At 48.0% G+C, this 20786-nt stretch overlaps 1 protein-coding gene across 5 annotated transcripts in view; it reads left to right on the forward strand.

Moving 5' to 3' along the window:
- Nucleotides 1-20786, forward strand: part of elp4 (elongator acetyltransferase complex subunit 4) — a 280802-nt gene that overhangs the window by 47904 nt on the left and 212112 nt on the right. For all 5 annotated transcript variants that reach the window (XR_011596605.1, XM_070899520.1, XM_070899522.1 and 2 more), the window contains exons 3-4: nucleotides 9249-9370; nucleotides 15935-16087. Coding sequence is in view for 4 of the 5 variants with exons in the window: in XM_070899520.1 (XP_070755621.1) it covers nucleotides 9249-9370; nucleotides 15935-16087 (275 nt within the window). In the remaining variant the exon portion in view is untranslated. The remainder of the gene's footprint in view (nucleotides 1-9248; nucleotides 9371-15934; nucleotides 16088-20786) is intronic.

Genomic DNA, 20786 nt, shown 5'->3' on the forward strand with positions numbered 1-20786 from the left:
TGGGATAAAATAATACTACCCACCCACTTTTTTGGGTGGAATCATCAGAATGGGCGAAACCAATGCCCATAATATCGGTCGGCGTTACTTTCGGCACGTAATTAACGCTGAGATTCAATAATACCGACCGTCCACTTTTTTTTGTCATAAAGATCATATTTGCCGAAACTAGCGCACAGTATGTCGCCCAGCGTCACTTTCAGCATCTCGCCCACAATATCGTTCGCCGAAAACACTGTTCTGAAAAAGTTGATCTGTTCTGAACCAATCGTGCTGCACAACCTGGCTATCAGGCGGGGACAAGAATTGCCAGAAGGGACTGATGGACTGATGGTCCACCTCAGGAGAGAGAGGAAGATGAAGACGAGTGGCTGGACGTTGACCTCGGGCCAGACTATCAGACTGACTATGCAACCATGCCACGCCCCCCCTCCAGACCGCAGGAAAGGGCCCGTGGCGGCCACTCATAACTGAGTGATTTGCCTGAAAGAACGTTGCTGTTATTGACAAAGCTGACACACTGCTGTGTGTGCAGCTCAGACATCAATGGTGGGCATCACCTTGGTGCCAGTTAAAGTTTAAGTTGGTTCAGGTTAAGTGTAATTATACCCTTTCATGTTAAGGAATCACCAGTGTGTAACGATCCAGCTATCTGAGACAACGCGCAACAAGGTTATGTTGAATAAAAAACATTTAATATGACCATTGGTCTGAAATCATAAGTATCACGGGCAAAAACACCCCACCCCCACCCCACTTTTTCAAACATTGATATCAATCAAATGATCAACATGTCCAGCAACACAGAACACAAATGCAAACCAACAGGGTGGCCCCTCCCCGCATACACCGAGATATAACAAAGCCACCCCACTTTCCTTCCCCTCTCCCCTTCTTCTCCCCACCTCTACCCTTTCCCCTCCTCGCTCCACGCCGCCTGGCCGAGGAGCTCCTCATGAGGTGCCTCATTGCAGGGGAGCAGGGGAGTACCGAGGTGGCAACATTGTCGGATGCAGAAACAGGATCTTGTTCCTGTCTCTCAAGTGTCGTTGGCACTGGGGGTGCGGAGCCTAGGGGTAGAGTGCCGCCCTCCGGGACCACTGGGAGGCCTGTGCCATGAGTGTTCCTGGCTATCGCCTCCAAAGTCTCTGCCATCCGTGGAACGTACTCCGTCATGGTGCCGGAAATGCTGGCCAGCTGTCGGGATATGCCCCCCAATGCATGTAGGATCTGGTCACCTATGTCTACAGTCCTCCTGAACAACTGTACCATCTCTCCGCTTTCATCTGGTTCTCGTGGAGCAGACCTGCCGAGTCCACGAAACCTCCATGGGGTCGGCGCCGTCCTGGGGTGCCCTGTGGCGAGGTACTTGGACCCGGTACCTCCAGTGGAGGTGGGAATGGCCGGAGAAGAACTAGATGGCCTTGGGGTGGAATGCCTTATGGAGCCTGGCGATGCAGACTCCTCAAAGTCGGCGCTCTCATCCGTGGAGAACAGACTCAGCTGATTGACAGGTAAGAATCAGACCTCCTCAGCACCAGATGTAGGATCGGCCGGCGAGTCCGGCCCCACGCCCCCACCTTCTGGCCTCTGTGGTCTTGCCTTGGGATGCGCTGCTGGCTGAGCTGCAAAACACAAATGAGGTTATTAGAGAAGAAGGGGGTGCTAGGGTCACAAGGTGAGTCCAGCGCAACACACAGCATATGCACGACAAAAGCACCACCACTAGCAACATCATCACAGACATCACATTTCATGACCATCAACACATTCTGCATTGCAATGATTCTCATGAGGCCAGCATTATTTATAGGATACTTTTAGAAATCATCCATCATATATTATTGTTCGGATATGAGTGGGTGTGACATTTATTGACTTTACATCATATAATGGTGTACACTTTACTCACGTGACATCACTTCAGGGTCTGCAGCTACCTGCGTGGCCGTCCGGGGGTTGCTCCCCACCAGTGCGAGCACCCGCTCCTCAATTTCAGTGATGTCGCTGATGATTGGTGGCCCCCCCCACCCGTTCGCCTCTGCTCGGATATTCATCGATAGCTTCTTCTGTAAAAAGTAACAGGACGCCGTGGCATGAGATAAGTGCGTGATATCATTGCTAGGTACTGTCACAGAGACAGATACAACATATAACCGACAGATGTAATCATGATTATTATGATAATTATCATTCTTTCCCAGACGTGCACCGTAACCGCAGGCTTTGAGTACAACATTCCCGGTAAAAGTGAAAGACCTCACATCTGATGAAAGTCACTCATAACTTTTACAAATCAAATTATATAAATACATAAGTACATGTAAATAAATGTAATACTTACTCTTGCGGATCCAACATGATCGTTCCATCGCTTGCGGCATTGGTTGCCCTCACGCACCTCGTTGGTCGCCGACGAGACCACCTCTGCTATCTCGGCCCATATCTTCTGGTAGGCCTTTGGGGTGGGCTTCCCATGCCCTCCCTGTGTCAAATCACCCCAGCGTGAGGGAGGCATTGGCCTCGTCCGAGAACCTCCTCGCTCTTTGCGTCCTCAATGTGCTCCTCTCCCAGCTCACTGCTCTCGCCAGCGTCAGTCTCCACAGCATTCTGTGTCGCCTCCTCCACTCCCTCCATTACAAGCACCAAATTCAAGAAAATATCTGGCTGGTAACAGCTAACTTTTTTTGCACAATTTGCTATAAAACTCGAAACTCTCCCTCCTTCCTCCCGAAGCAGCCACACCACACCCACACACGCCTTCATTCCCTCTCAGCTCCCTCTCTCTCTGTCACTTCTTATGCGCATATAATGATGACCCTTGACCTTCTGAATCGCGGGCATCGAGCATTGCCATGCCGTTGCTAAGGACGGCGACACTTTATGGCAGAAGGTCAGACATATTTAAAGCTAACGCCAATATCAAATCGCTCGCAATAACGCCCAATTTTTAAAATGGAGACAAGGGGCTTTGAAAATAGGCGACAAGCCGGCGATCTGAAAACCCATTTTTACCACCCACGCCGGAAATAACGCCCATTTTTGGGCGATCTGCACAAAAGTGTAAAATCTAGCACCATATCCTTTTATCCCCCTTTTTCTTCATCTGATTATTAGAGGGGTACTACCAGTCATTATTTGTTCATCCTAATATTCAATACAGGGTTGATCTTAATATGTAAAATAATATATTGTTCTAACAAAATAATTCTAAGTGAAGCTGATTCTTTAATTCTTGTGTGCCGTGACAGAGAGGCAAAATGCACTACATATCTGAGACACAAAATGCTTCATATTTGTCACATGTGCTCCCAATACATCACAAGAGCATCAGCAATCAAAGAAGTCGTAGATCCTTGAACAACATATTTTTGGGGAAAAAAATGTATTGCATATACATATCACACTAGTTTTTGGTGGGTTACCAGGTTCATTAACTAGTTAAAGATCTCTTACCCACTTGAGCTGCTGCCTGCTGAGAACTTTGGGGGGGGTCAGAATTGCCCTGCTTATTGACACAGTTTCCGCCCCGGGAAGGGAGCGTGGGGGGAGGCAATTCCGGCTCGCGAGAGTTAGCGGAGGTGCTGTCATGGTAGCACCTCGGGCCGCCGCGTAACCAGCGATGACGGTGGACATTGGCCAGCACGTCACAAGGCTGCCACATGCTGTGTGAGCGCCAACCATGCAGGTTGCAAACTAGGCCAATATCCGCTCGTGGGGCAGAAGTTACAGGGGAGGTCAGGAGCACTCACGCCTCCCATTGTGCCGGTTTGGCCGACTCACCGGTTGGCCCGTCTTCTTCCTCTATTGCCTGGTCTGGGCCGCCATCCTGCAGCCCGGCACTCCATTTTGGATGTCGGGCTGCAGCCTCGGCACCACGCTGAACTGGTGGCCCAGTGGAGGCCATCAGAGGCCCGGCAGAGTGTGCAGCGGCCCTCCCCTTTAACCGAAAAGGGAGGGGCATTGAAACACGTCAGCGCTACACGGACCAACGCGCCCCGGAACCCAATCCAATAGGAAGTGGAGAGCGTGAGATTACACTCCACTTCCTGTGAGGGGCAGTAACCGCAATTTCGCAGCTGAGGTAGGCCTTCCGCGCCGTGCGCATGAATTCCCGCCCCCAGTCGGGACGTTAAGCAATTTTGACCCCTTGGTCTCTTGCATGCATGAAATCACAGTGATGCACCACTTCCTCCAGCCTGTAATCAAAGCCACAAATCTGTGGCTTTCATAGAAAAATGGATGGAATGCAATTCCCAAAGTACCAATAAAGAACTGGGAGCCACATATATCATCCCAAACTAGTGGCCTTTAATATATAGCGAAGCATTAAACCACTGTGAAACTCAGAACATTATTTTCCAGTGCTCTTTATTATAAGCCTGATCTCGCCAATATTTATCCCTCAATCAACATCTAAAACAGATTATCTGGTCATTACCACATTGCTGTTTCTGGGAGCTTGCTGCGCGCAAATTGGCTGCCGTGTTTTCTACATTACAGCAGTGATTACACTTCAAAAAGTACTTCATTGGCTGTAAAGGGCTTTGAGACTTCTGGTGATCGTGAAAAGCGCAATATAAATGCAAGTTTTTTTCTTTTGAATTAATGTTCTAAATAGCCTCTCTTTGTGCCAATTGTTTGGCGCCTCACATACTCACTATGTCGATTGCTGTGGTTTTGAAAAAACAGAAGCCTCTAAAGATATATTACCAAACTAAGAGGAGCAGTGGAATTAAAGGAGCCGACTCAGGAATTGTAAAATGAGTTGGGCAAAATATGTAAATGGCAGAAAATGGCAGGTAAAATTTAATGCAATGTAAAATGCTGCACATGGGATGGAAAAATAGGCACGTACTTCATGAAAGGTGTTGAAATAGCTAAAGATGTAGCTTAAGTTGCCTTATGTAAACTTAACACTCAACATGCCTAAGCTATGTAGAACAGCAATCAACAGAGCCAATGGAATATTGAACTACATAGCCAAAACAGTAGACTATGAATCAGAGGAAGTCGTGATCAAACTCTACAGTGCTCTGGTCAGACCACACCTTAACTGCGTCCAGTTCTGGCCGTGGAGACATTCAAGTGCTGGAGGCAGAACAGAGGAGAGCCACAAAGCTGATCCCTGGACTCTGGCTCTGAATGATGAGGAAAGAGTGGGGAGAAATTCGCATAGTTTGCGCCTCCCATTAATGCTAACAGGGCACAAACGATTTGTCGCCCGGGGTGGGGGTACGCTACCGCCTCCAGCAAAATTCCACGGGAGTTAGCGGAGGCGCAAACTGGCAGCTCCCCGCTCCCGCCGGCAGTGCCCCGGGCCGCTGTGCCAGCGATGATAATGTTATCGCCGTGCGCAGCGACCTGTTTTCATCCCGCAGCGGTAATTCCATAGCACCCTGTGAGGCCGCCGCGGGCGATGTATGCGCCAGTCTCGCGGGTCACGAACCGGGCCGCACTCCACTTGCAGGCAAAAGGTAAAGGGGAGGTGCCCGGCCCCACTTTTTTTTGCACAGCCAACTTACCAATCCAGCCTTTTGCGGGGACCGTGCAACCATGTTGCAGCCCTGCACTCCACTTCTGTGCCGGGCTGCTGCCACGGCACCCCGCCCCTAGTGGACGAGTGGTGGCCCCTGGCCCCACTGCAGAGCTCGCAGCGTGCCCTCCACTTTAACGTAGTGCTGGAAAATTTGCGCGTTTACCGCCCCGGTCCCACCCTGAGAGAAAGTGGAACTCCACTTCTTTCCGGGGCCGGTAACCCCAATTTCATGGCCGGTGCGGGACTTCCGCTGGATGTCCCGCATCGCCTCGGTTCCCGCCTCCAAACAGGGCGTTACCGGATTTCGACCCCTTGGGCTTTAGAGGATGAAAAGATAATGTCTGATTTTATACAGCTATGCAATATAGCTTAAGAGTATGAGAACGATAAATCTGGAGATTACTTTGAACTAAATTGTGAGATTTATACTAGTTAAACACCGTGGGACATTTTGCTACGTTCGAGGCGCTATATAAATGTAAGTTGTTGTTGTAGTGAAAGGTAAATTTAAAACTGATATCAAGAAGCTCTTGTTCACTCTCAACAAATGAATGGGCTTCCAGATAAAATAGTGGAAGTAAGATCTCTGGAATCATTTAAGCAACAATTGGATGCTACAGGTTGGACCTCTCTGGTCCGGCACCCTTGGGACCTGACCGTTGCTGGAACAGAGAATTTTCCGAACTACGGAGGCTAACTAGTGACAACACTGCTGGCAATGATCCTGACGTGTTCTGCGTATGCGCAGGGAGAGAAATGGCAGGCGGGGAGAGAAATGGCACGGCGGGGCAGGGAGAGAAGCAGTGCGGCGGGGAGAGAAGTGGCGGGGCGGGGAGTGAGAGAGAGCTGAACTGCAAGCCGCCGAACCTCCTGCTGAGCCGCGGAGAGCGGTGGCGGTGGAGAACCACGGCGAGCAGAGAGCAGTGGTGGCGGGCAGCAGGGGGAGAGAGAGAGAGAGAGAGAGAGAGAGCCTGGGGCCAGGCCCAGCTTCACCTGCCCTACCCTTCCCTTTCCTTGCCCGGCCCGCTTACCCCAATGAACAGCGTGGGACGCTACCCACGCCGGGACTGATGCCAGACCAGGGATGTTTCTGGACTAAAGAGTCTCGGACTGGAGAAGTACAACCTGTACAATGGGAAGAATGTAGGGACTTTCTGATGGGCCAAATGGCTTTTCCATTCATAATGGAATCCATATATATATATATATATATATATACACACACACACATACCTGCCAGTGTGCTGAAGGATCAAATACACTTTCAAGTTTCAGAGGACTAATTTACCAGAGCTTCGACCTAGCAGTTTATGGTATCTGAAACCTCTTGTTAACAGGCTCCATGCCATCATTTGTTCTCAATTTTATCCCATCTTCTGTACAAGCAAGTGCATTTGACACTGTTGGTATTTATAAGTTAAGTTGCTTCATCTGCTGGTATTCACAAAACTGAATTTGGCACACAAACCTCCTTACACTTAAATGTTCAGCTGGCTTAGGTATGAAGACTCTGTCATTAGCTTCAGGAATACATTGTTATGTAAGTAAACCCTGGCCATTGAGTTAATCCTTTAATCTCTTCGCACCTGTTTTGCAACTTATCTTTAACATTTTCTTAATTTTACTTGGAGAATATTTTGCTGCTTTTGCATGGGTTAAGTGCAGGTCTGGCACAGGCGGTGGCAACCCCCAAAATAAACTTGCCAGATTCGCTGAAGTTGATGGGGGACACGCTCGTTTTTTTTGTTAAATGAACCTTGTACAATATAAAAGCTGTTTTTTGTCTCACTTGTTTTCTCCTGATTTAGTATTGAATGCTATTTCTCCCACTATCTTTCTCTGCTGCATGTCATTATCTCACTGAATAGTATTAACATGAAAATCAAATCATGTACAGTAAGAGGATCACATTATAAAATTGTACACAGTGATCTTGGCAAGACAATAAACAGATGCATCATTATCATTTCTCTAAAATGCAGATCTGATGTGTTAAAAATATCAAACATCATCCAGAATTTTATTTGAACTCTTCCAACCTAATTTTTTTTGAATTAGCTAATTTGATGACTCTGGGCAGAAGCTAATTCTAGTTAAAGAAGTCAAGCAACAAAAAAAATAAGCAAATATTAAACAAATTTCACTGATAATATGTATTTTGATGAATTGTTAGGCAAATGCTGAGCACTACCAGCATTTAGTCAGAAGTCCCATTTAAGATCTTCCCATTTCCTTATAATTACATAAACTACTTGTGCTTGTGACTCGTAAAAATTGCTTAAGACAGCTACCGACTGTTTTAAAGCAATTGTTGTTTCATTGAACGGAATATCTTTAGTACCAGTCAGCCTAAGGAAAGGGACTACAACAGTGGCCTCTAACCCAAAAATGTGTCAGACCCTTGTAGCGGCTTTCAGTTCTGATCTGTTATTGTTAACTTTGATACCATCAAAAGGCCTAAAAGAATGCCTTCTGGGGGCTTACTTGGTCCTCTGATTTCTAGGTCATTAAACCTTTTTTAAATTCAATTACTGATAGACAATTCAAAAAATGACAAATTGTAGAGCTGTCATTTTCTTTACAGAAGCTGCTGACAGTCATCAAAAATATTGTCAGTGCGTTTTTGTGGAGTTTTTTTTTAAAGATTGACTTCAAGTTGATTTTTAACCTTTTGAATTTAGAAGCAGTGTTCTATCATGCAAAGGGAGTGGGGGGGGGAGGACTCGATGTTTTTTTTAAGCTTATTCTGAGTGTCCTGAAATTATTTTTTTTAAGTATGGTGCTTTTTAATTCCACTAAATCTGCATTCTAAATTTAGCACTATGAATTTCCACATTTTTTCCATGGAGGAGTCCAAACAAAGTCTCTGTATTTTTAAATTAACAAAGGATATTTGCTGCTCTAATGAAAGTTAAATGGAGCATTTCTAATGAACAGTGGGATACAATTTATATTCCACAGATGGACTGACCTGACCTTATAACTCACAAGCAAGTGAGTTTGTACCGTGCATTGGGTTAAGTAAATGAGACGGTAAAGATTAGAAATACCTGCAAATTTAAAATATGAATTTAATCGTACTGATTCTGGTCATATCACGATGAAACTTTCTCCCTCTTCAATTGAGTTGTCAGCTGCATAGAAAAGTAGGGAGATAATGTCATCACTTATGGTGTAAATAACATGTTAGAGATGGTGGGATTGGTATGATTCAATTTGAGGATAAAACTATTTGTAGTAATTTTATAATGTGAATTAGAACTTTAAGACAGGAATGGTACTGATGGGGTCAACGTTGTAAAGAACTTGGTTCACTGCCTACCAGCCTGCTTGGCGAGCATTAAATGCTGAATCTATTCCTCAAAGATGTAAACGCGCGATCAGCTTTGTTACAAGACCACCTTCTGTTAGCTGTCAGACCTTTTGAATTGGTCTAATTATGATGCAACATTTAAAACTCATGAACCTGAGGACGTATTACAAGGTACCGAACAAACCATTAACTATTGTTTCCAGATAAATTGATCTTAAAACTGTGTGCTGAGCAGAAATCAGAAGCTCCAAGGTGGGGATAGTTTAGCGAGGAATTACGCGGTTGTTCTGCACAGAATGATCTATCATTTTAATAGCTTAATTATCCTGTGATATTTATTTGAATTTTTTTATCGATTAATATTTAACAAATTTCTGTGTGTGGTTATTTTTGCAGAGGAGGATAGGTACGAAAGCTACTCACGGATGTTGCTGAAGTATTTTGTAGCCGAAGGTGCTGTATGTGGGCACTCGCTTTTCCTAGCATCTGCCAGAGATCATCCCGAGGAAATATTACAGGTACTGTTTTTGATGAAGATGTTATGGGAAGGTGTTTTGTAACGATTATTGTGCTAGTATATTTGCCTCTAATTATTGATCATTATATTCAGTTGGCATCCTTGAAACACCTCTGCCGATTTGAATGCAGTATTTTTAAGCACATTGTCGAAATAAAAACAGGAAGGATATGAGAAGTTGCTGATAGTCAACATTTTCATTCCTCATTGATAGCACAGTCGGTGAATACCGATGCAGTAATTGGTAAATTACAAAAGAAACTTAAAGACCACAATAATAGAATGGTCAGGTTGAAGCTGATACTGGCTTATTGTGGTGCACTCTTTCAGTAATACTTTTAAGAGTAATAAAACAGGGCAATAGAAAAGGAAGTAAAAAACTTTACATAGGATATATGGCACAGAAACAAGCCATTTATTCCAACCACTCCATGCCAGCGTTTATGGTCCATTCGAGCCTCCTTAACTAAATCTATCAGCATAACCCTCTATTCCCTTCTCCCTCATATGCTTGTCCCATCATCATCATAGGCAGTCCGTCAAAATCGAGGAAGACTTGCTTCCACTTTAAAAGTGAGTTCTTAGGTGACTGTAAAGGGGTAAAGTATTGTCACCAAAGTGGAAGTAGACAGACAGATGGTCACTAAAGTGGATACTGAAGGTAGTGAATTGATCTGACACATAAAATGGTCCAGATTAAAGGGGTTATCAGTATTAGGAGGTTGTGAGGAGTCAGGAGTTCCTCCACCTCAAGGGAATGTAATATATCGCCTACTGTATGTAAAACTCGTTTATGTATATAAAACTCGCTTACAAATGGGTTTTAAAATGGAGAGAGGCTAAGATGCAAAGCTTGATGGTAAATGAACCATCCTAAGTAATCAATACAATGTGTTGAACTTTAGTACAGAATGGAAACTTACATATTCAGTACACTTAAAGGAACAACACCTACCAAGGACAGTAGGGAGTAAGCTGTCTGGAAACATAGATTGTAGCAGCACTCATGGGAAAGAGATAGTTTTGGCTGGAGCTCATGTGAAAGGGATAGTTTTGGCTGATAAGAAACCAAGCGCACAACAAGCCCTGAGAAACAACATGTCATGAGAAACTGAGGCAAGGGTGACACTGTAGAATAACACATTCCAGAAGGCTGACATGTGATGGGAGATGGAAGGGTTGGGGAAACCACTCAGCAACCAGTCTGATAAGGGTCAACGAATCAGTGAAGCTCTGCTGATCAGCTGTAGGTCAACCGGTGGTCATAGAAGTTTTGTAGGAGGGTCGCACACCTCGAAAAACTGTATAACTGCATGTCGAACTCTTATACTTTGAAGGTTCATCAGAACTCTTTCCCCGCATATGCTTGAATATAGATCGGTTGAACCGAGGTTTCATCTTGAGTGATTCCATGGTCGCTATACGGGCGGGTGTCGACTCCTTATATCAGGGAGTCCACCTTGTTGACGAGAAGTCTTTTTACCCCAACAGTGATTGAACAGTCCAATATGGGAATTACAGTCTCTGTCACAGGTGGGACAGACAGTCGTTGAAGGAAAGGATAGGTGCGACTGGTTTGCCGCACGCTCCTTCCGCTGCCTGTGCTTGTTTTCTGCATACTCTCGGCGACGAGACTCGAGGTGCTCAGCGCCCTCCCGGATGCTCTTCCTCCACTTAGGGCGGTCTTTGGCCAAGGACTCCCAGGTGTCGGTGGAGTTGTTGCAAGTTATCAAGGAGGCTTTGAGGGTGTCCTTGAAACGTTTCCTCTGCCCACCTGGGGCTCACTTGCCATGTAGGAGCTTGTCTAGCCTCCCCTTAAATGTATCTGTACTATCACTTCAACCACTCCCTATGGTAGCGAGTTCCACATGTTTATCTCTGGATAAAGAAGTTTCTTCTGAATTCCTTCTTGGATTTCTTGGTAACTATCTTATATTGATGGTCTCTAGTTATGCCCTTCCTTACAACTGGAAACATTCTCTCTGTATCCACTCTATCAAAACCTTTCATATTTTCCAAGACCTCTATTAGGTCACCCCTCAGCCTTTTTTTAAGAGAAAAGAGACCTACCTGTTCATCCTTTCCTCAAATGTATACCCTCGCATTTCTGGTATCATCCTTGTAAATTTTCTTTGCACCCTCTCCAGTCCTCTCCAGTGACTTATGTGGCGACCAGAACTGTACGCAGTACTCTTAAGTGTTGTCTAACCAAGGTTTGATACAGGTTTAGCTTAACTTCCCTACTTTTCAATTCTATGGGCCCAAGTTTCGGCTGGAGTTGTTCCTTTTTTTGGGAGCAACTAGTTTAGTTTGGAATATCTTAGAAATCGCAATTCTCAGCATTTAGTTTGCTCCAGTTCTAGTGAGTTAGTTTACTTTAGTTTTAGTTCCGTTTTTTTTTCCAAAAAGGGGCGTTACCAACCACTTACGCCTGTTTAGCAAGTTTAGGCAGTGAAAAGTTACTCCAACCTAACTTAGAACGGAGTAAGTGTCAACTTTTGTACGCTCAGAAAAACCTTGCGTACACTTTAGAAATTAGGCGCAGGTAGCCAGAGATGCGGGGGGGAAGGGAAGTTAGGGGATTTTCCAAAACATTGAACACTTTTAGTAATAAAGAGCCATCATCAATAATAAATGATAAATAAATCAATAAATCAACCAATCAATCAATCACAAAATATAAAAAATTAAAAATCAATCAATAAATAAAAAATTTAAAGTTTCTGCTCACCTACTGCAGCACCTATCCGTTCGGGAGCACCAGGATCCCTCCAACAGCACACACAGCCCTGACTGCCTAAGAGCTGGTCGGGCGAGCCCCGCCACAGAGGAGGTGGTCAGGTGGGATCCGCCGAAGAGTTGGTCGGGCGGGCTGGCGAGGAGGCCTCGAGGTAAGGGCAGTGGCGGCGAGGCGAGGGACGATGATGCAGGCAGGCCACTCTGCCCGGAATAGGGGCAGCGAACATCGCGACGTACCTTCGGCCAGGGATAGGGTCGCCCGGAGACAGGACACGCTGGGAGGGCCAGGAGCTACTGCGCACACGCGCAGACTCCACTGCGCATGCGCGCAGCTGCCAACACTCTTTTCGGCGCAGGACTGTAGCTCTGACCCCAGCTGCTTGTGCTGCACTGCGCCGACTGTTAAACAGGCCTGCTGAACACCGAGAATTGCGAGGTAAGTTTTAGGCGGCTTTTAATTCTACAAAATAGGCGGGCCTCTCGGAGGTGCACCGTTCTGCGGGACAGCTGAAACTTGGGCCCTATTTCTCTAGAAATAAACCCGAGTGCTTGGCTTGCTTTTTTATGACCTTGCCAACCTGTGTTGCAACTTTTAGTGATGTTTGTATTTGTATTCCGAGTTCTCTTTGTTTCTCTACCCCACCTAGACTTGCACTCTCTAAGTAATAAGTGACATCCCTATTCTTCCTACCAAAATGTATCTGTGTTGAATTTCATTTGTCAATGATATGCCCATTATGTAAGTTTATTAATGCCCTCCTGTAATTTGTTGTAGTCCTACTCAGTATTGACTATTCCCCCCCCCCCCCCCCACCCCCAAAATTTGGTGTCATCTGCAAATTCAGAAATTGTGTTTTGATTCCAAAGTCTAAATCGTTAATATAAATTGTGAACAATTTTTATTAAGTCCCAAATCCATTGTTTTCAAATCTTTCCATGGCCTCCCCCCCCGTCCCCCACCCCCATTCCCCCCATCTCTGTAATCTCTTACAGCCCCATAAACCTCTGCGATATCTGCGCTCCTTCAATTCTGGCCTCTTGAGCATACCTGATTTTTATCGCTCAACCATTGGTGGCCATGCATTCAGCTGCCAAGGCCCTAACTTTTGGAATTCCCTCCTTAAACCTCTCCACCTCTCTACTTTTCTTTCCTTCTTTAAGACGCTCCTTGAAACTAACCTCTTTGGCCAAGCTTTTGGTCATGTGCCCAAATATCTCCTTACGTGAATCAGTGTCAAATGTTGTTTTATAACTCCTGTGAAGCGCCTTGGGATGTTTTACTACATTAATACAAGTTGTTGTTTATATAGTGCATTTCACCACCTCAGGACATCCCAAGGCGCTTTATAACCAATGAAGTACAGTCATTGTTGTAATGTAGGAATTAGCCTTTTTGAGTACATTTCAATTCTAAAATGAATGATAAAAAAGTTATAATGGAAAAAGTTGACAACAATGGCACGCAAGCGTAAGATTATAGATCGGTATCTTTTTTGGTGGTGGATGGGTGCAGTTCAGACAGATAGTCACAAAGCAACAGAGTACTAAACTTCACTGAATTTCAGTTGTGTAAATCCAGACATATTTATTGAGTTTACCCCTGAAGAAATCCGGCACCTACTTTGATTCTCATTTTATTTAATTAATTGCTACTTCTACACCAAGATTGTGGCCCAAATTGTGGCTAATTCAAAAGTCTCCCACACATTCATTACTGAAAAGCTGACTGTGAGGATCAAAGCGCTTTTCTCAGTAGTGCTGCTTATGAAGTATGGATTACCCTAACTGATAAGCCAATGATCGAAGTTTAGCTGCTACATAATATGTCTTTTCTCCTTTTATTGTAAATAGAATAGAGTGGTATGTGATGTCTTTACTTGGCTTAATGCGTGAGCAATTAAGCTAGCTTAGAAGGGTGTGAGGTTAAGCCTCATTAACTGTGGGATGGGGTACCTTGGGTTTTATTATACTCTGGAGAATTCCGCTTGTAAGAAGGGTCAGATTGTAACAGTGTCTGTGATTTCCTTCTCTGTCAAAACAAAATGATGTAAGCCGGTTAATGTATGAATTCAGATGGGCAACATAATAAATAGTGAGTAGTTGCAAATGATTTGTACAGGGAGTCAAGTAAAGTGATTGCAAAATTACGTCTGCAGCTATATTACACTGTTGGTCTAAGATCATCAGCTAGAACAGCAAATCTCAGTAGACAAGATCCATGTTATGGTGCAGACTGCGCACCATACTTTGTCAGGAATAAGTTTTTAAGAGTGCCCAGGAGTTTCAGCAAACCGCTTGAGCACTTTTCAAGTCCAGCTTCACATTGCAGTTATACTTCACACGGTGCCAAGCCCAAATAACATGAGGCAGCCTCCCTGTGGGGTGGCACGGGGGTCTTCTATCGATGAGTATGTTCCAGAGTCAGATTGGGATCCGATTCTGCTGTTATGCTGTCACTTTCACGTCAATGCACCCCTGAAACTGCTTTGCACTGATCTGAAAGTGCCAGTATAACTGCTTCTTAATGCAGCTTCTTAATCTCTCATTTATATTTCTTTTTATGAGGCTTAAACTGAGTCTTATTGATGAACTTATTTTGTCATATAATTCGACTGTTCTATTATTAATATCTTGAAAATGCTTTTTATTAATTATGCTACTTGGAGCATAGCATTTATGTAATACCTTATTGTGTCATAATGTCTCAAAGCACTTCACACAATAATTTTTTGAAGTACAGTGACTGTTATAAGAAATAACTAGCTCAAGGAATTATATTTTCGATCAATAACTTGATTTCAATTCTTGTTTTACATCTTGAATAGACTACAAACATTTGGATTTATTTTTCATCCAACATGGCTGTATCACTCGGCTATTAACGGAAAGGAGCCAATTAGTTAGTACAAAGATATTATCACAGATGAGTGAACAAGTGTGAAGTACGACAGATTCTAAGATGAAGTTGATATACAGTTTATTGGAGAAAAGGGGGTTGCACAGAGCTGTGCTGTCAGAGGGGATGCTGGATTCATCCCGATTGTGATATTAAAGGTGACTGGTGTGAAATAGTTAATCCACTCTTGAGATTTGCTCGCTGCAAATGTTGTAGTGTGCTGGTGCAGTACAAGGCGGCAGCAACAGGTGTCACTGATTATGTCAGGAGCAAACGCTGAAACAATGACCAGCCCTGGGAGTTAGGTGAGTGCTTAAGTAGGAATTATCCTAATGATCTTTGCCAGAAAAGTGATCTGTAAGGATCACTGATTGGCACTTGGATAATCAAGCTTAATGAAGATAACACTGCCTGAAAAGGTTGCAGGTGTCAATTTGTGTTATTTTGAAGACAATAGCGTGTTTTTTTTTTATTGAATGTTGGAGGACAGGAACTCCTTAGGAGTGTTTCAAATTGCAGGATGCAGAAGATTAAACCAATACGTAGATTTATTCTCTCTCAAATTCCAAATTATAGTAGCTCCACTAGTTTTGCATATTGTAGTTGAGAGAGTGGATCCACATTAAATCCCCAAAACATTTAGCACAGAGCTTTATAAATAATAGCAGGATCTTGAAATAGTAAACACGATGCAGGTGATTGACCTGTTGGATTTTAGCCTCATCCTACTGTTTCAAGTTCTAATAAAGTTTATTTTCATTTCCACCATGTTTCTTAGAGTATTTTTATTTTACATTACTCTTGTAGAATGGTCTCCTTCTGTGCCGTAAATTTTTATTATTCTATAAACATTGACATGTTCAGTATATGCATGTTTTGCGCCAAAATAAGTATATTTAAAAAAAATAATTCCCATTTTGGTTTGAATAGGAGCTTCCTGCCCCGTTGCTTGACGATGTGATAGAGATCGACGAAGCTATCCGAGAGACAGAAAGCAACTCAGGGGGTATCAATAATTCTACCACTGCATCCCAGAATTCCATGATAATAGCATGGCGGTACCAGAACTTACCAAAAGTACAGGTACAATCTTGCATTTCTTTAAACCATAACTATGTGAAATAAATCAAAAGAAAGCTTTGTTTAAGCCTGCAGGATGGACCTTTGCCATGTACCCAACATTTGAAAATGTGTAACGAACAATGAAAATCGGGATTTGATTTGTTTTCCAGATCATTTTTTACTCTTGTTCTTTTGTAGCTTTGCACTATTTTGCAACATGAAATATTATAACGGTTGGAGATGTTTAGTTGACCTGACATTTGTATGCGGTAATGGCCCAACTTGCGCTTAAATTGTTTTAATCTGTAATTGAATCTTCACTCTGACGAACGTTAAAGCCGAATAATGTTATTCCATGACTTAATCATTTTTAGTGATTGCGGGTAACTTTTGGAGAGGTCTGATTGTACTTTCTATGGTGTTTTCCATGTGAAGCCACTCATAGCATTGCTGCTAGGAATCAGTTTCCTTGCAAAGCTGTTGATGTGGGGAACTGTGCAGGAATAATGAAACTGGTCAATCCTGCATGATCTGTAGAACATGTGCTTTTTTGGCTAGCAATTTTGACCCCCTCCGGAAGACATTGGCTGCTGCTGTGTTACAGTTCTACAGGCACCATCCTTCCCCACCCCCTTCCCCCGTCGGGATCTTAACCAATTGACTAATCTCGATATGTGAACCGAGACAGTGAATGTTAAAGAATTATATAACGCCTTTCACGACCTCAGGACGTCCCAAAGTGCTTTACAGGCAATGAAGTACTTTTGGAGTGTGGTCACTGTTGTCGTGTAGGAAATGCGGCAGCCAATTTGCACACAGCAAGCTCCCACAAACAAAAATGTAATGATGACCACATCATTTTTTTTTTGTGATGTTGATTGAGGGATAAATATTGGCTAGGACACCAGGGATAACCCCCCTGCCACGGGATCTTTTATGTCCACCTGAAAGCAGACGGGGCCTCTGTTTAACATCTCATAAAGAAAGATGGCACTCCTTCAGTACTGCACTGGAGTGTCAGGCTAGATTTTTTGTTCTCAAGTCTCTGGAGTGGAACTTGAACCCATAACTTTCTGACTCAGAGGTGAGAGTGCTACCCACTGAGCCACAGCTGATGAGCAGGGTACTGATCCATTACAGCTGTGCCCAACCCTGTCCTCGCTCAGTAAGCACACATTCCAGCAGGGTGGCTAGTAATCAAGTGGGCGTGAAGGGGAAAACCCCTGGCACATATTCCCCTAACAAACCTGGCGACATTTTTCTTTCCTAGCCTAGGTTTGATGAGGCCCATTAGATCAGTCAACTCAGCACAGACTAGAAATTTGAACCTGATGTCTTATGGTCGGTATGGCTCAGGTTGATGCTTTTTTTTTAACGAATTGAGTCATCGGGGGAGTTTTACTGACCTGTCATTGTTCTGCTCATCGCTGTCAATAATAGACAAACTTTTCCTTGAGCACCAAGTTCTCATCCCTTTAAAAGGTGCTTTAAGCAAGAGAGTACCGTAGTCCAATTTATCAGAGCTGCACTGATGCAAAAACCTTTGATAGTGCCTGATATCTCCATTGCTAAAAGAATTGTGTAACTGTTTTAAATTTACTCATTCTTACCAGATGAATGTTGCAGTTCTTTTGGAGTCAACGGGTAACCAATCTGTAAAGAGATACATATTTTACAAATATCTGCGCCATAACTAAGACCACCTCTTTCCACCTCCGTAACATCGCCTGTCTCCGTCCCTGCCTTAGCTCATCTGCTGCTGAAACCTTCATCTGTGCCTTTGTTACCTTTAGACTTGACTATTCCAACGCACGCCTGGCTGGCTTCCCACTTTCTACCCACGTAAATTTGAAGCCATCCAAAACTCGGCAGCCTGTGTCCTAACTCGCACCAAGTCCCGCTCACCCATCACCCCTGTACTCGCTGACCTACATTGGCTCCGGGTTCAGCAGTGCGTTGATTTCAGAATTCTCAACCTTGTTTTCAACTCCCTCCATGACTTCGCCCCTCCCTATCTCTGAATTCTCCTCCAGCCTCACAGCCCCTTCCCCTCCGCCCCCCGCCCCCCCTTTCCCCCCTCCCCCTTCCCCCTCCCCCGCTTCCCCTTCCCCCTCCCCCGCTTCCCCCTCCTCCCCCTCCCCCTCCCCTTCCCCCTCCCCTTCCCCCTCCCCCTCCCCTTCCCCCTCCCCCTCCCCTTCCCCTTCCCCCTCATCCTCCCCCTCCCCTTCCCCCTCATCCTCCCCCTCCCCTTCCCCCTCTCCCTTCCCCCTCCCCCCTCCCCCTCCCCTTCCCCCTCTCCCTTCACCCTCCCCCCTCCCCCTCCCCTTCCCCCTCCCCTTCTCCCTCTCCCTTCCCCCACCCCCTTCTCCCTCCCCACTTCTCCCTCCCCCCTTCTCCCTCCCCCTTCTCCCTCCCCCCTTCTCCCTCACCCCTTCCCCCTTCCCCTTCCCCCTCCCCCTCCTTCCCCCTCCCCCTCCCCCCTCCCCTCCTTCCCCCTCCCCCTCCTTCCCCTTCCCCCTCCCCCTTCGCCTTCCCCCTTCCCCCTCCCCTTCCCCCCCTTCCCCTTCCCCTCCCCCCTTCCCCTTTCCCCCCCTTCCCCCTCCCTCCCCTTCCCCCTCCCTCCCCTTCCCCCTCCCTCCCCTTCCCCCTCCCCCTCCCCTTCCCCCTCCCTCTCCCCTTCCCCCTACCCCTCCCCCTCCTTCCCCCTCCCCCCTACCCCTCCCCCTCCTTCCCCCTCCCCCTCCCCCCTCCTTCCCCTCCCCCTTCCCCCTCCCCCTTCCCCTTCCCCTCCCCCTCCCCCTTCCCCTCCGCCCTTCCCCCTCCCCCCCTTCCCCCTCCCCCCCTTCCCCCTCCCCCCCTTCCCCCTCCCCCCCTTCCCCCTCCCCCCCTTCCCCCTCCCCCCCTTCCCCCTCCCCCCTTCCCCTTCCCCCTCCCCTTTCCCCTCCCCCCTTCCCCCTCCCCCCTTCCCCTTTCCCCTCCACCCTTCCCCCTCCCCCCTTCCCCCTCCCCCTCCCCCCTTCTCCTCCCCCCTTCCCCCTCCCCCCCTTCCCCTTCCCCCTCCCACCCCCTTCCCCTTCCCCTCCCACCCCCTTCCCCTTCCCCCTCCCACCCCCTTCCCCTCCCACCCCCTCCCCCTTCCCCCTCCCACCCCCTCCCCCTTCCCCCTCCCACCCCCTCCCCCTTCCCCCTCCCACCCCCTCCCCCCATCCCCTTCCCCCTCCACCCCCTCCCCCCATCCCCTTCCCCCTCCACCCCCTCCCCTCCTTCCCCTCCCCCTCCTTCCCCCTCCCCCTCCCCCCCTCCTTCCCCTCCCCCCTCCTTCCCCTCCCCCCTCCTTCCCCTCCCCCCTCCTTCCCCTCCCCCCTCCTTCCCCTCCCCCCTCCTTCCCCTCCCCCCTCCTTCCCCTCCCCCTCCTTCCCTCCCCTTCCCTCTTCCCCTTCCCCCTCCCTCTTCCCCTTCCCCCTCCCCCCTCCCTCTTCCCCTTCCCCCTCCCCTTTCCCCTTCCCCCTCCCCCTTCCCCTTCCCCCTCCACCCCTCCCCCTTCCCCCTTCCCCTCCCCCTTCCCCCTCCCCACCTTCCCCCTCCCCCCTTCCCCCTCCCTCCCTTCCCCCTCCCCCCTTCCCCCTCCCCCTTCCCCCTCCCTCCCTTCCCCCTCCCCCCTTCCCCTTCCCCCTTCCCCTTCCCCCTCCCCCCTTCCCCTCCCCCCTTCCCCTCCCCTTCCCCTCCCCCCTTCCCCTCCCCCCTTCCCCTCCCCCCTTCCCCTCCCCCCTTCCCCTCCCCCCTTCCCCTCCCCCCTTCCCCTCCCCCTCCCCCTTCCCCTTCCCCCTTCCCCCTTCCCCTTCCCCTCCCACCCCTCCACCCCCCTCCCCCCTCCACCCCCTTCCCTCCCCTCCTCCCGCCTTCCCCCTCCCACCCCCTCCTCCCATCCCCTTCCCCCTCCACCCCCTTCCCCCTCCCCCTCTCTTCTTCCCCCCCCCTTTCCCCTTCCCCCCTTTCCCCTTCCCCCTACCCCCCTCTCCCCTTCCCCTTCCCCCTCCCCCTCCCTTCCCCCTCCCCCTCCCTTCCCCCTCCCCCTCTCTTCCCCCTCCCCCTCCCTTCCCCCTCCCCCTCCCTTCCCCCTCCCCCTCCCTTCCCCCTCCCCCTCCCTTCCCCCTCCCCCTCCCTTCCCCCTCCCCCTCCCCCTCCCTTCCCCTTCCCCCTCCCCTCCTCCCCCTCCCTTCCCCCTCCCCACCTTCCCCTCCCCACCTTCCCCTCCCCACCTTCCCCTCCCCACCTTCCCCTCCCCACCTTCCCACCTTCCCCTCCCCACCTTCCCACCTTCCCCTCCCCACCTTCCCACCTTCCCCTCCCCACCTTCCCCTCCCCACCTTCCCCTCCCCACCTCCCCCTCCCCACCTTCCCCTCCCCACCTTCCCCTCCCCACCTTCCCCTCCCCACCTTCCCCTTCCCCCCCCATCTTCCCCTTCCCCCTCCCCACCTTCCCCTTCCCCCTCCCCACCTTCCCCTGCCCCCTATCCCCCCTCCCCCCGCCCCCTCTTCCCCCCTCCCCCGCCCCCTCTTCCCCCTCCCCCTCTTCCCCCTTCCCCCCTTCCCCGTCCCCCCTTCCCCGTCCCCCCTCCCCTTCCCCCTCCCCTTCCCCCTCCCCTTCCCCCTCCCCTTCCCCTCCCCTTCCCCCTCCCCTTCCCCCTCCCCTTCCCCCTCCCCTTCCCCCTCTTCCCCC

The sequence above is a fragment of the Pristiophorus japonicus genome, chromosome 14 (genome assembly GCF_044704955.1).
Source record: "Pristiophorus japonicus isolate sPriJap1 chromosome 14, sPriJap1.hap1, whole genome shotgun sequence".
NCBI classification, from domain to species: domain Eukaryota; kingdom Metazoa; phylum Chordata; class Chondrichthyes; family Pristiophoridae; genus Pristiophorus; species Pristiophorus japonicus.